This window comes from Symsagittifera roscoffensis, chromosome 6 (genome assembly GCF_963678635.1).
Source record: "Symsagittifera roscoffensis chromosome 6, txSymRosc1.1, whole genome shotgun sequence".
NCBI classification, from domain to species: Eukaryota; Metazoa; Xenacoelomorpha; order Acoela; family Convolutidae; genus Symsagittifera; species Symsagittifera roscoffensis.
In genome coordinates, this window is record NC_087067.1 from 36677012 (window position 1) to 36693727 (window position 16716).

General features: G+C 31.2%; 1 protein-coding gene across 1 annotated transcript in view; it reads right to left on the bottom strand.

The window, feature by feature from the left end:
• Window positions 1-16716, bottom strand: part of LOC134847639 (77 kDa echinoderm microtubule-associated protein-like) — a 49835-nt gene that overhangs the window by 6399 nt on the left and 26720 nt on the right. Inside the window, exon 15 of the mRNA XM_063864792.1 lies at window positions 12256-12418. Within this exon, the coding sequence (XP_063720862.1) occupies window positions 12256-12418 (163 nt within the window). The remainder of the gene's footprint in view (window positions 1-12255; window positions 12419-16716) is intronic.

The window sequence follows — 16716 nt, forward strand, 5'->3', positions numbered from 1 at the left end:
TTTCCTATAATCAAATCCGAATCATACGAATCATAGGATTGGTAAAAATAGAAACTACTTTTTCCTTCATTGGTTTTCGTATTATTTTTCGAAGCAAGAAAAAATACTTAGAACTGATCTTCGTTTATCAACAAAACGATACTATTAGGTTATATAGCTCTTTTTCCTATAATCAAATCCGAATCATACGAATCATAGGATTGGTAAAAATAGAAACTACTTTTTCCTTCATTGGTTTTCGTAACATTTTTCGAAGCAAGAAAAAATACTTAGAACTGATCTTCGTTTATCAACAAAACGACACTATTAGGTTATATAGCTCTTTTTCCTATAATGAAATCCGAATCATACGAATCATAGGATTGGTAAAAATAGAAACTACTTTTTCCTTCATTGGTTTTCGTAACATTTTTCCAAGCAAGAAAAAATACTTAGAACTGATCTTCGTATATCAACAAAACGATACTATTAGGTTATATAGCTCTTTTTCCTATAATGAAATCCGAATCATACGAATCATAGGATTGGTAAAAATAGAAACTACTTTTTCCTTCATTGGTTTTCGTAACATTTTTCGAAGCAAGAAAAAATACTTAGAACTGATCTTCGTTTATCAACAAAAGGATACTATTAGGTTATATAGCTCTTTTTCCTATAATCAAATCCAAATCATACGAATCATAGGATTGGTAAAAATAGAAACTACTTTTTCCTTCATTGGTTTTCGTAACATTTTTCGAAGCAAGAAAAAATACTTAGAACTGATCTTCGTTTATCAACAAAACGATACTATTAGGTTATATAGCTCTTTTTCCTATAATCAAATCCAAATCATACGAATCATAGGATTGGTAAAAATAGAAACTAATTTTTCCTTCATTGGTTTTCGTAACATTTTTCGAAGCAAGAAAACATACTTAGAACTGATCTTCGTTTATCAACAAAACGACACTATTAGGTTATATAGCTCTTTTTCCTATAATCAAATCCGAATCATACGAATCATAGGATTGGTAAAAATAGAAACTACTTTTTCCTTCATTGGTTTTCGTAACATTTTTCGAAGCAAGAAAAAATACTTAGAACTGATCTTCGTTTATCAACAAAACGATACTATTAGGTTATATAGCTCTTTTTCCTATAATCAAATCCGAATCATACGAATCATAGGATTGGTAAAAATAGAAACTACTTTTTCCTTCATTGGTTTTCGTAACATTTTTCGAAGCAAGAAAAAATACTTAGAACTGATCTTCGTTTATCAACAAAACGATACTATTAGGTTATATAGCTCTTTTTCCTATAATCAAATCCGAATCACACGAATCATAGGATTGGTAAAAATAGAAACTACTTTTTCCTTCATTGGTTTTCGTAACATTTTTAGAAGCAAGAAAAAATACTTAGAACTGATCTTCGTTTATCAACAAAACGATACTATTAGGTTATATAGCTCTTTTTCCTATAATCAAATCGAAATCATACGAATCATAGGATTGGTAAAAATAGAAACTACTCTTTCCTTCATTGGTTTTCGTAACATTTTTCGAAGCAAGAAAAAATACTTAGAACTGATCTTCGTTTATCAACAAAACGACACTATTAGGTTATATAGCTCTTTTTCCTATAATCAAATCCGAATCATACGAATCATAGGATTGGTAAAAATAGAAACTACTTTTTCCTTCATTGGTTTTCGTATTATTTTTCGAAGCAAGAAAAAATACTTAGAACTGATCTTCGTTTATCAACAAAACGATACTATTAGGTTATATAGCTCTTTTTCCTATAATCAAATCCGAATCATACGAATCATAGGATTGGTAAAAATAGAAACTACTTTTTCCTTCATTGGTTTTCGTAACATTTTTCGAAGCAAGAAAAAATACTTAGAACTGATCTTCGTTTATCAACAAAACGACACTATTAGGTTATATAGCTCTTTTTCCTATAATGAAATCCGAATCATACGAATCATAGGATTGGTAAAAATAGAAACTACTTTTTCCTTCATTGGTTTTCGTAACATTTTTCCAAGCAAGAAAAAATACTTAGAACTGATCTTCGTATATCAACAAAACGATACTATTAGGTTATATAGCTCTTTTTCCTATAATCAAATCCGAATCATACGAATCATAGGATTGGTAAAAATAGAAACTACTTTTTCCTTCATTGGTTTTCGTAACATTTTTCGAAGCAAGAAAAAAAACTTAGAACTGATCTTCGTTTATCAACAAAACGATACTATTAGGTTATATAGCTCTTTTTCCTATAATCAAATCCGAATCATACGAATCATAGGATTGGTAAAAATAGAAACTACTTTTTCCTTCATTGGTTTTCGTAACATTTTTCGAAGCAAGAAAAAATACTTAGAACTGATCTTCGTTTATCAACAAAACGATACTATTAGGTTATATAGCTCTTTTTCCTATAATCAAATCCAAATCATACGAATCATAGGATTGGTAAAAATAGAAACTACTTTTTCCTTCATTGGTTTTCGTAACATTTTTCGAAGCAAGAAAAAATACTTAGAACTGATCTTCGTTTATCAACAAAACGACACTATTAGGTTATATAGCTCTTTTTCCTATAATCAAATCCGAATCATACGAATCATAGGCTTGGTAAAAATAGAAACTACTTTTTCCTTCATTGGTTTTCGTAACATTTTTCGAAGCAAGAAAAAATACTTAGAACTGATCTTCGTTTATCAACAAAACGACACTATTAGGTTATATAGCTCTTTTTCCTATAATCAAATCCGAATCATACGAATCATAGGATTGGTAAAAATAGAAACTACTTTTTCCTTCATTGGTTTTCGTAACATTTTTCGAAGCAAGAAAAAATACTTAGAACTGATCTTCGTTTATCAACAAAACGATACTATTAGGTTATATAGCTCTTTTTCCTATAATCAAATCCAAATCATACGAATCATAGGATTGGTAAAAATAGAAACTACTTTTTCCTTCATTGGTTTTCGTAACATTTTTCGAAGCAAGAAAAAATACTTAGAACTGATCTTCGTTTATCAACAAAACGATACTATTAGGTTATATAGCTCTTTTTCCTATAATCAAATCCAAATCATACGAATCATAGGATTGGTAAAAATAGAAACTACTTTTTCCTTCATTGGTTTTCGTAACATTTTTCGAAGCAAGAAAAAATACTTAGAACTGATCTTCGTTTATCAACAAAACGACAGTATTAGGTTATATAGCTCTTTTTCCTATAATCAAATCCGAATCATACGAATCATAGGATTGGCAAAAATAGAAACTACTTTTTCCTTCATTGGTTTTCGTAACATTTTTCGAAGCAAGAAAAAATACTTAGAACTGATCTTCGTTTATCAACAAAACGATACTATTAGCTTATATAGTCTTTTTCCTATAATCAAATCCGAATCATACGAATCATAGGATTGGTAAAAATAGAAACTACTTTTTCCTTCATTGGTTTTCGTAACATTTTTCGAAGCAAGAAAAAATACTTAGAACTGATCTTCGTTTATCAACAAAACGATACTATTAGGTTATATAGCTCTTTTTCCTATAATCAAATCCAAATCATACGAATCATAGGATTGGTAAAAATAGAAACTACTTTTTCCTTCATTGGTTTTCGTAACATTTTTCGAAGCAAGAAAAAATACTTAGAACTGATCTTCGTTTATCAACAAAACGATACTATTAGGTTATATAGCTCTTTTTCCTATAATCAAATCCAAATCATACGAATCATAGGATTGGTAAAAATAGAAACTACTTTTTCCTTCATTGGTTTTCGTAACATTTTTCGAAGCAAGAAAAAATACTTAGAACTGATCGTCGTTTATCAACAAAACGACACTATTAGGTTATATAGCTCTTTTTCCTATAATCAAATCCGAATCATACGAATCATAGGATTGGTAAAAATAGAAACTACTTTTTCCTTCATTGGTTTTCGTAACATTTTTCCAAGCAAGAAAAAATACTTAGAACTGATCTTCGTTTATCAACAAAACGATACTATTAGGTTATATAGCTCTTTTTCCTATAATCAAATCCGAATCATACGAATCATAGGATTGGTAAAAATAGAAACTACTTTTTCCTTCATTGGTTTTCGTAACATTTTTCGAAGCAAGAAAAAAAACTTAGAACTGATCTTCGTTTATCAACAAAACGATACTATTAGGTTATATAGCTCTTTTTCCTATAATCAAATCCGAATCATACGAATCATAGGATTGGTAAAAATAGAAACTACTTTTTCTTCATTGGTTTTCGTAACATTTTTCGAAGCAAGAAAAAATACTTAGAACTGATCTTCGTTTATCAACAAAACGATACTATTAGGTTATATAGCTCTTTTTCCTATAATCAAATCCAAATCATACGAATCATAGGATTGGTAAAAATAGAAACTACTTTTTCCTTCATTGGTTTTCGTAACATTTTTCGAAGCAAGAAAAAATACTTAGAACTGATCTTCGTTTATCAACAAAACGATACTATTAGGTTATATAGCTCTTTTTCCTATAATCAAATCCAAATCATACGAATCATAGGATTGGTAAAAATAGAAACTACTTTTTCCTTCATTGGTTTTCGTAACATTTTTCGAAGCAAGAAAAAATACTTAGAACTGATCTTCGTTTATCAACAAAACGACACTATTAGGTTATATAGCTCTTTTTCCTATAATCAAATCCGAATCATACGAATCATAGGATTGGTAAAAATAGAAACTACTTTTTCCTTCATTGGTTTTCGTAACATTTTTCGAAGCAAGAAAAAATACTTAGAACTGATCTTCGTTTATCAACAAAACGATACTATTAGGTTATATAGCTCTTTTTCCTATAATCAAATCCGAATCATACGAATCATAGGATTGGTAAAAATAGAAACTACTTTTTCCTTCATTGGTTTTCGTTACATTTTTCGAAGCAAGAAAAAATAATTAGAACTGATCTTCGTTTATCAACAAAACGACACTATTAGGTTATATAGCTCTTTTTCCTATAATCAAATCCGAATCATACGAATCATAGGATTGGTAAAAATAGAAACTACTTTTTCCTTCATTGGTTTTCGTAACATTTTTCGAAGCAAGAAAAAATACTTAGAACTGATCTTCGTTTATCAACAAAACGATACTATTAGGTTATATAGCTCTTTTTCCTATAATCAAATCCGAATCATACGAATCATAGGATTGGTAAAATTAGAAACTACTTTTTCCTTCATTGGTTTTCGTAACATTTTTCGAAGCAAGAAAAAATACTTAGAACTGATCTTCGTTTATCAACAAAACGATACTATTAGGTTATATAGCTCTTTTTCCTATAATCAAATCCGAATCATACGAATCATAGGATTGGTAAAAATAGAAACTACTTTTTCCTTCATTGGTTTTCGTAACATTTTTCGAAGCAAGAAAAAATACTTATAACTGATCTTCGTTTATCAACAAAACGATACTATTAGGTTATATAGCTCTTTTTCCTATAATCAAATCCAAATCATACGAATCATAGGATTGGTAAAAATAGAAACTACTTTTTCCTTCATTGGTTTTCGTAACATTTTTCGAAGCAAGAAAAAATACTTAGAACTGATCTTCGTTTATCAACAAAACGACACTATTAGGTTATATAGCTCTTTTTCCTATAATCAAATCCGAATCATACGAATCATAGGATTGGTAAAAATAGAAACTTCTTTTTCCTTCATTGGTTTTCGTAACACTTTTCGAAGCAAGAAAAAACACTTAGAACTGATCTTCGTTTATCAACAAAACGATACTATTAGGTTATATAGCTCTTTTTCCTATAATCAAATCCGAACCATACGAATCATAGGATTGGTAAAAATAGAAACTACTTTTTCCTTCATTGGTTTTCGTAACATTTTTCGAAGCAAGAAAAAAGACTTAGAACTGATCTTCGTTTATCAACAAAACGATACTATTAGGTTATATAGCTCTTTTTCCTATAATCAAATCCAAATCATACGAATCATAGGATTGGTAAAAATAGAAACTACTTTTTCCTTCATTGGTTTTCGTAACATTTTTCGAAGCAAGAAAAAATACTTAGAACTGATCTTCGTTTATCAACAAAACGACACTATTAGGTTATATAGCTCTTTTTTCTATAATCAAATCCGAATCATACGAATCATAGGATTGGTAAAAATAGAAACTACTTTTTCCTTCATTGGTTTTCGTAACATTTTTCGAAGCAAGAAAAAGTACTTAGAACTGATCTTCGTTTATCAACAAAACGATACTATTAGGTTATATAGCTCTTTTTCCTATAATCAAATCCGAATCATACGAATCATAGGATTGGTAAAAATAGAAACTACTTTTTCCTTCATTGGTTTTCGTAACATTTTTCGAAGCAAGAAAAAATACTTAGAACTGATCTTCGTTTATCAACAAAACGATACTATTAGGTTATATAGCTCTTTTTCCTATAATCAAATCCGAATCATAAAAATCATAGGATTGGTAAAAATAGAAACTACTTTTTCCTTCATTGGTTTTCGTAACATTTTTCGAAGCAAGAAAAAATACTTAGAACTGATCTTCGTTTATCAACAAAACGATACTATTAGGTTATATAGCTCTTTTTCCTATAATCAAATCCAAATCATACGAATCATAGGATTGGTAAAAATAGAAACTACTTTTTCCTTCATTGGTTTTCGTAACATTTTTCGAAGCAAGAAAAAATACTTAGAACTGATCTTCGTTTATCAACAAAACGATACTATTAGGTTATATAGCTCTTTTTCCTATAATCAAATCCAAATCATACGAATCATAGGATTGGTAAAAATAGAAACTACTTTTTCCTTCATTGGTTTTCGTAACATTTTTCGAAGCAAAAAAAAATACTTAGAACTGATCTTCGTTTATCAACAAAACGACATTATTAGGTTATATAGCTCTTTTTCCTATAATCAAATCCGAATCATACGAATCATAGGATTGGTAAAAATAGAAACTACTTTTTCCTTCATTGGTTTTCGTAACATTTTTCGAAGCAAGAAAAAATACTTAGAACTGATCTTCGTTTATCAACAAAACGATACTATTAGGTTATATAGCTCTTTTTCTTATAATCAAATCCGAATCATACGAATCATAGGATTGGTAAAAATAGAAACTACTTTTTCCTTCATTGGTTTTCGTAACATTTTTCGAAGCAAGAAAAAATACTTAGAACTGATCTTCGTTTATCAACAAAACGATACTATTAGGTTATATAGCTCTTTTTCCTATAATCAAATCCGAATCATACGAATCATAGGATTGGTAAAAATAGAAACTACTTTTTCCTTCATTGGTTTTCGTAACATTTTTCGAAGCAAGAAAAAATACTTAGAACTGATCTTCATTTATCAACAAAACGATACTATTAGGTTATGTAGCTCTTTTTCCTATAATCAAATCCAAATAATACGAATCATAGGATTGGTAAAAATAGAAACTACTTTTTCCTTCATTGGTTTTCGTAACATTTTTCGAAGCAAGAAAAAATACTTAGAACTGATCTTCGTTTATCAACAAAACGATACTATTAGGTTATATAGCTCTTTTTCCTATTATCAAATCCGAATCATGCGAATCATAGGATTGGTAAAAATAGAAACTACTTTTTCCTTCATTGGTTTTCGTAACATTTTTCGAAGCAAGAAAAAATACTTAGAACTGATCTTCGTTTATCAACAAAACGATACTATTAGGTTATATAGCTCTTTTTCCTATAATCAAATCCGAATCATACGAATCATAGGATTGGTAAAAATAGAAACTACTTTTTCCTTCATTGGTTTTCGTAACATTTTTCGAAGCAAGAAAAAATACTTAGAACTGATCTTCGTTTATCAACAAAACGATACTATTAGGTTATATAGCTCTTTTTCCTATTATCAAATCCGAATCATGCGAATCATAGGATTGGTAAAAATAGAAACTACTTTTTCCTTCATTGGTTTTCGTAACATTTTTCGAAGCAAGAAAAAATACTTAGAACTGATCTTCGTTTATCAACAAAACGATACTATTAGGTTATATAGCTCTTTTTCCTATAATCAAATCCGAATCATACGAATCATAGGATTGGTAAAAATAGAAACTACTTTTTCCTTCATTGGTTTTCGTAACATTTTTCGAAGCAAGAAAAAATACTTAGAACTGATCTTCATTTATCAACAAAACGATACTATTAGGTTATATAGCTCTTTTTCCTATAATCAAATCCAAATCATACGAATCATAGGATTGGTAAAAATAGAAACTACTTTTTCCTTCATTGGTTTTCGTAACATTTTTCGAAGCAAGAAAAAATACTTAGAACTGATCTTCGTTTATCAACAAAACGATACTATTAGGTTATATAGCTCTTTTTCCTATAATCAAATCCAAATCATACGAATCATAGGATTGGTAAAAATAGAAACTACTTTTTCCTTCATTGGTTTTCGTAACATTTTTCGAAGCAAGAAAAAATACTTAGAACTGATCTTCGTTTATCAACAAAACGATACTATTAGGTTATATAGCTCTTTTTCCTATAATCAAATCCAAATCATACGAATCATAGGATTGGTAAAAATAGAAACTACTTTTTCCTTCATTGGTTTTCGTAACATTTTTCGAAGCAAAAAAAATACTTAGAACTGATCTTCGTTTATCAACAAAACGACACTATTAGGTTATATAGCTCTTTTTCCTATAATCAAATCCGAATCATACGAATCATAGGATTGGTAAAAATAGAAACTACTTTTTCCTTCATTGGTTTTCGTAACATTTTTCGAAGCAAGAAAAAATACTTAGAACTGATCTTCGTTTATCAACAAAACGATACTATTAGGTTATATAGCTCTTTTTCTTATAATCAAATCCGAATCATACGAATCATAGGATTGGTAAAAATAGAAACTACTTTTTCCTTCATTGGTTTTCGTAACATTTTTCGAAGCAAGAAAAAATACTTAGAACTGATCTTCGTTTATCAACAAAACGATACTATTAGGTTATATAGCTCTTTTTCCTATAATCAAATCCGAATCATACGAATCATAGGATTGGTAAAAATAGAAACTACTTTTTCCTTCATTGGTTTTCGTAACATTTTTCGAAGCAAGAAAAAATACTTAGAATTGATCTTCATTTATCAACAAAACGATACTATTAGGTTATATAGCTCTTTTTCCTATAATCAAATCCAAATCATACGAATCATAGGATTGGTAAAAATAGAAACTACTTTTTCCTTCATTGGTTTTCGTAACATTTTTCGAAGCAAGAAAAAATACTTAGAACTGATCTTCGTTTATCAACAAAACGATACTATTAGGTTATATAGCTCTTTTTCCTATTATCAAATCCGAATCATGCGAATCATAGGATTGGTAAAAATAGAAACTACTTTTTCCTTCATTGGTTTTCGTAACATTTTTCGAAGCAAGAAAAAATACTTAGAACTGATCTTCGTTTATCAACAAAACGATACTATTAGGTTATATAGCTCTTTTTCCTATAATCAAATCCGAATCATACGAATCATAGGATTGGTAAAAATAGAAACTACTTTTTCCTTCATTGGTTTTCGTAACATTTTTCGAAGCAAGAAAAAATACTTAGAACTGATCTTCATTTATCAACAAAACGATACTATTAGGTTATATAGCTCTTTTTCCTATAATCAAATCCAAATCATACGAATCATAGGATTGGTAAAAATAGAAACTACTTTTTCCTTCATTGGTTTTCGTAACATTTTTCGAAGCAAGAAAAAATACTTAGAACTGATCTTCGTTTATCAACAAAACGATACTATTAGGTTATATAGCTCCTTTTCCTATTATCAAATCCGAATCATGCGAATCATAGGATTGGTAAAAATAGAAACTACTTTTTCCTTCATTGGTTTTCGTAACATTTTTCGAAGCAAGAAAAAATACTTAGAACTGATCTTCGTTTATCAACAAAACGATAATATTAGGTTATATAGCTCTTTTTCCTATTATCAAATCCGAATCATGCGAATCATAGGATTGGTAAAAATAGAAACTACTTTTTCCTTCATTGGTTTTCGTAACATTTTTCGAAGCAAGAAAAAATACTTAGAACTGATCTTCGTTTATCAACAAAACGATACTATTAGGTTATATAGCTCTTTTTCCTATAATCAAATCCGAATCATACGAATCATAGGATTGGTAAAAATTTAAACTACTTTTTCCTTCATTGGTTTTCGTAACATTTTTCGAAGCAAGAAAAAATACTTAGAACTGATCTTCGTTTATCAACAAAACGATACTATTAGGTTATATAGCTCTTTTTCCTATTATCAAATCCGAATCATGCGAATCATAGGATTGGTAAAAATAGAAACTACCTTTTCCTTCATTGGTTTTCGTAACATTTTTTGAAGCAAGAAAAAATACTTAGAACTGATCTTCGTTTATCAACAAAACGATACTATTAGGTTATATAGCTCTTTTTCCTATTATCAAATCCGAATCATGCGAATCATAGGATTGGTAAAAATAGAAACTACTTTTTCCTTCATTGGTTTTCGTAACATTTTTCGAAGCAAGAAAAAATACTTAGAACTGATCTTCGTTTATCAACAAAACGATACTATTAGGTTATATAGCTCTTTTTCCTATAATCAAATCCGAATCATACGAATCATAGGATTGGTAAAAATTTAAACTACTTTTTCCTTCATTGGTTTTCGTAACATTTTTCGAAGCAAGAAAAAATACTTAGAACTGATCTTCGTTTATCAACAAAACGATACTATTAGGTTATATAGCTCTTTTTCCTATTATCAAATCCGAATCATGCGAATCATAGGATTGGTAAAAATAGAAACTACCTTTTCCTTCATTGGTTTTCGTAACATTTTTTGAAGCAAGAAAAAATACTTAGAACTGATCTTCGTTTATCAACAAAACGATACTATTAGGTTATATAGCTCTTTTTCCTATTATCAAATCCGAATCATGCGAATCATAGGATTGGTAAAAATAGAAACTACTTTTTCCTTCATTGGTTTTCGTAACATTTTTCGAAGCAAGAAAAAATACTTAGAACTGATCTTCGTTTATCAACAAAACGATACTATTAGGTTATATAGCTCTTTTTCCTATAATCAAATCCGAATCATACGAATCATAGGATTGGTAAAAATTTAAACTACTTTTTCCTTCATTGGTTTTCGTAACATTTTTCGAAGCAAGAAAAAATACTTAGAACTGATCTTCGTTTATCAACAAAACGATACTATTAGGTTATATAGCTCTTTTTCCTATAATCAAATCCGAATCATACGAATCATAGGATTGGTAAAAATTTAAACTACTTTTTCCTTCATTGGTTTTCGTAACATTTTTCGAAGCAAGAAAAAATACTTAGAACTGATCTTCGTTTATCAACAAAACGATACTATTAGGTTATATAGCTCTTTTTCCTATAATCAAATCCGAATCATACGAATCATAGGATTGGTAAAAATAGAAACTACTTTTTCCTTCATTGGTTTTCGTAACATTTTTCGAAGCAAGAAAAAATACTTAGAACTGATCTTCGTTTATCAACAAAACGATACTATTAGGTTATATAGCTCTTTTTCCTATAATCAAATCCGAATCATACGAATCATAGGATTGGTTAAAATAGAAACTACTTTTTCCTTCATTGGTTTTCGTAACATTTTTCGAAGCAAGAAAAATACTTAGAACTGATCTTCGTTTATCAACAAAACGATACTATTAGGTTATATAGCTCTTTTTCCTATAATCAAATCCGAATCATACGAATCATAGGATTGGTAAAAATAGAACTACTTTTTCCTTCATTGGTTTTCGTAACATTTTTCGAAGCAAGAAAAAATACTTAGAACTGATCTTCGTTTATCAACAAAACGATACTATTAGGTTATATAGCTCTTTTTCCTATAATCAAATCCGAATCATACGAATCATAGGATTGGTAAAAATAGAAACTAACTCTAAAAGTTTTTTTGTTTTTAGGTACGGCTCAACAAAAAATTACTTGGCTCGTACTTTAAGATCAAAAGAAGTTTAAAAGTTTAGAAATAGAAATTTACAATAGAAGTGTTCTTCCAAGATGTGAATATTTTTCGGATACGTTTTCTAAATAAACAAATTGTCCCCTTTAGAAAACAAATAGATTATTATTTATTCTTATAACTTGACTGACTGGGTGAGAATGATATGGAGTTGAACTGTAGTTTGCTGTCTGCGTGCATGGTGACTATCTCTTTGGAGACGGTGTTGAGGGCGAACCATCTGCCCACTTCTGTGCCCACTGCCACCAGAGGATAGTGAGGATGGAAGGAGGCACACACGCACCCGTAGTCAACCTACAATTACACTCATGTTACAAACTAAATGAATAAATGGTACATTAATTAAGTTCGTTTGGTTCGTTTTTAATGATATTTTGGTAATCTTGGGCGAATCCATCGCAAATGACGAAAAAAAAATTGAGCGAAAAATGAACGTCTAAACAAAAATGGGATGTAGAGGGAGGAATGAAACACACACGCACGCGTAGTCAACTCGCAAACAAGTTCAGAGTGTTTAATTATGATAATGCTGTAGTTATCCTGATGCTAAGTGCTAGTCTTGTGTTTGTTATAGACAGGGGCGTATTTATGATTTTCTCGAGGTTTTTTTTACATTTTTTTTCAAGTTGATTTACAATTTCGAACTACAACTATGCTGATTATATTTGCTAGCTCCGCAATATGATATGGTGGTGGTGCTTTTCAACCAATTAGGATCCTCGTGAGCGCTTTTTTTGAAGATTTTACAGGCAAAATTAGGGGAAAAACCACAAGTTTTGTGACATAAGTTAGTTCAGACTTGTAAAAGAAAGTAAACAAATCTTTGAAAATTTGTAGAATTTTTAAAAAATAATAATAATCTTGTTAAGAGCGGCCATTGATTAACAGTAGTCTTATTTCAAACAACTGCTTGTATAGTTAAGTACCAAGTCTATAATAAAAGAAGACCATCTATACCAAAGGAGTCTTTAGTTAATTTTTTTTAAATTGCTTAGAGTATAGAGCTAGAAGAGAATCCGGGTCAAGGTCCGCGACTTTAAATTGGCAATTCTAGACTTGCGCCACCAAAATTTGGCAATTGAAAGCCGGCGCGACTGAAAGAAAAACCATCGCGATCGGCGCTACTCAAAACACCGTCGGGACCGGCGCGATTAAAATTTGCCATTTTCTGATCTGAGCGACAGATAACAAGCCGCCAAGACCTGCGCGAATGAGCAAAAAACCAAAAGTCTTTCTTGAGTCGCGCCATCAGTCTTTTCTTCACTCGCGTCGTCGGTCTTTTCGCAAGTCACCCTGTCAGTCCTTTCTCAAATCGTGCCGCTAGAGTTTTTTCTTGATTCGCGGCGCTAGAATCTTGTCAGTCGCGTCAGTAAAGTCATTTCTTAAGCCGCGCCGCTATAGTTTTTCCATAAGTCGCGCAATCAGTCTTTCCTTCAGTCGCGTCGTCGGTCTTTTCCCAAGTCACCCTGTCAGTCTTTTTTTAAATCAGGCCGTCAGTCTTTGCTTAAGTGATGCCGCTAAAATCTTTCCAAAAGCCGCGCGTTCAGTCTTTTCTTAAGTCGTGCCACCAGAGTTTTTTCCTAATTCCCGGCGCTAGAATCTTTTCTTAAATCGCGCCAGTAAAATCATTTCTTAAGCCGCGCCGATATAAACTTTTCATAAGTCGCGCGGCCAGTTTTTTTTTGCATAATTCGCGCCGTCGGTCTTTTCGCAAGTCATGCCGCTAGTTTTTTTCTTAGTTCTTGGGGATGAGTCTTATCTTAACTCGCGCCGCTTTAGTATATTCGTAGGTCGCGCCGTCAGTATTTTCGTAAGTCGCGCCGTCAGTTTTTTCTAAGTCATGCCCCTTAAGTCTTTTCGTAAGTCACGAAGTCAGTCTATTCGTAAGTCACGCTGTCAGTTTTTTTCTTAAGACACTAGCTTTGCGACTTACGAAAAAACCTAAGCGGCGTGTTTCAAGAAAGGACATGAGCGCCGCGACTGAAAAAACTGATGGGGCGACTTACGAAAAGACTGACGGCGCGATTTGCAAAAAGACTAACGGTGCGACTTAGAAGACTTAAGCGGCAAGACTTAAGCAAAGACTCTAGCGTCAAGGCTTAAGAACAGACTCTAGCGGCGCGACTTAAAAATATAATTTAGCGGCGCAGTTTTAAAAAAATAAAGACGGCGCGACTTAAGAAAAGATTGACGGCACGACTTACGAAAAAACTTACAAAAAGATCAACCAACTTGGCCCAAGAGAACAATCCTGGACCCCTCCCTAAATAGACCAAGTGACTTGATTCCCCTAATAATAAATTTAAAAAATCAAGCAGAAAAACCTGCATATACTATGCCCAAACCTGATTGGCTGAAAAATTTTACCTTTATGAAAGATAGTCGAATATCAAACAACTGCGTCTATATTTAAGTACCAAGTCTATAATTGAATGAGACGAGATATATTTAAGGAATCTCTAATGAAGAAGCAAAATTTTATTGTAGCGACTTTCGAAGAAAACGGAATATTTATGCTCGGTGTGGTTTTTTTTATTCAGTCAGTTTTCACCAATCGAAACAATAATTTTCAACAAAATTTTTTATTCGCCATTGAAGGCATTGAACATATTTCACCTCCGATTATTTTTTTGTAAATTTCTGGAGGTTTAAAAGTTTTCAAATTTGCCATGTTCCGGACTAAATTATGCGCGCTTTGAAGAGTTTATTCATAATGCTGAGAACGTAACGCGAATTATTTATGCGTGGCGAATTATCTCGCACAACAAAATCATTCCAAATTGAATTGAGGGATTACGTAGCAGTATTTAGAGAACCTGGTATTCAGACTCGTCGTGAGTAGACAAATACTGTATTAACCAATGAGAATCGATACTAGGAAGAAATGAACAATTAATAATTATTTATTTCGTCAATTTGCTTTCCCAACTCGATTCTGATTGGTTAAGATGGCATTTGGCTGCTTACTGACGAGTATGAACACCCGGTTGTCTAAATACAGACCGCATCCGATTTGCGACTAGCTAATTGGTGGTCGTATTATTTTCGGACGACTCAAAATTTTACACTTTGATATTGTCCAAAATGTATAGGTTTTCAACATTTTTTCCCAAAGACTATTTGATATGAATTAAGGGACAGTCGGAACATTCAGGGCTTTGTCCTGATAAACGAGCAGTATTGTTAATTTAGATTGAAGAGCTAGATGGAACAACGTAGCGTGGATTGCGTAAGTTTTGGCTGGGGTGCCGAAATCAGCATTAACAACTTACAAGACTGTGACTAGTGATTCAAAATTATTAACTTTTCACAAAATATGACAGCAAATGCAAAAAAGGAACGATAGGTGAATCGAATCTGGAGCATTAGGAGTTCGCGTCAATATATCGGACCGGGTCAATTTCCATTTTTTTACGTGCAACCGTATTTTGGTCGTCAGAGTTTTGCTACCATAAATTAGAACTTTTTAGACAATGCAATAAGACCATGATAAAAATTTTGAGTTGTTTGCACAAGTGATGCAATTTGTTTTACCAAAATATTTTGGCTTACTGAAAAAAAAAACTAGCTCGTAAAATGCAAAATACCGATCATACTTTAAAATCATTTTTGCATATGTTAGTTTTTGCTTATTTTCAAAATGTTTTAGTTTACCCATGTTTGAATTGCGATTTTCTTCATTTAACTGGAAAACTAATTTCTTTTATATGACATTTCGGACGCTTGTTGAAAATTTTGTCAAAGATGTTTTTGCAGACGTTAGTTAGAGTATCGAGAATTGGGTGATTTGATGTTCAAGGACTATTCGCGAATTGTGGGTCGCTCATTGTGGTCACGGATCGGAATTTCAGAAAGCAGGATGTCAACTTGATCCACTGAAACTATTATTAAGTAGAATATACAGTTGATTAATTACATAATATAAAAAGCCCTTAAATTAAGTACGAATACACTTTTAAATAATTACATAGTCCACTGTTATTCAAACTGTCAAACTGGATAAATGAGTTTGAACAAGTTTTAAGTCGTTTAGGGCAAAAAGTGGCCTAAAATTCTCAATCATTTCGTTCATAAATGCTCGGAAATAATTTTTTGGTAAACTTGCTGCGCAAAATTTGCGCGAAACGAGCTAAATATTCTGGGTTTCCCATAATAACACCCAACTTTCAAAAAAATCCATCCCCCTAGGCTTTCGTAGTTAGATCTCTAAAGAGGTGTTATCATAGAAAGGAGCCATTAATTATCAAACTGAACTAAGTTACTGATTTCAAAACACTAAAAATACAAAAAAAAAACATTTCGTTCTATGTTTGTGCTTTGAACAATTTTGTTTGCGAATGGAAATAATATAGGGCACATCTCTTCCTTTTGTTGCTTGAAGTTTGTAATTTGTCACTTTTCAAGGTGCTAAGGCACAAGTAAATATACCACTTAATGACTGCAGAGCTATTAACACATTTATTGGAACTTAACATTTGCAAGCTATTGGTCGATAATTTTAACGCTTGCGATTAGCAAGCATTATCAAATCGGATTATATATTGTTTTTTGAAGGTTAACAACTTGTATAGCAAAGTTACTTGAATCATTGG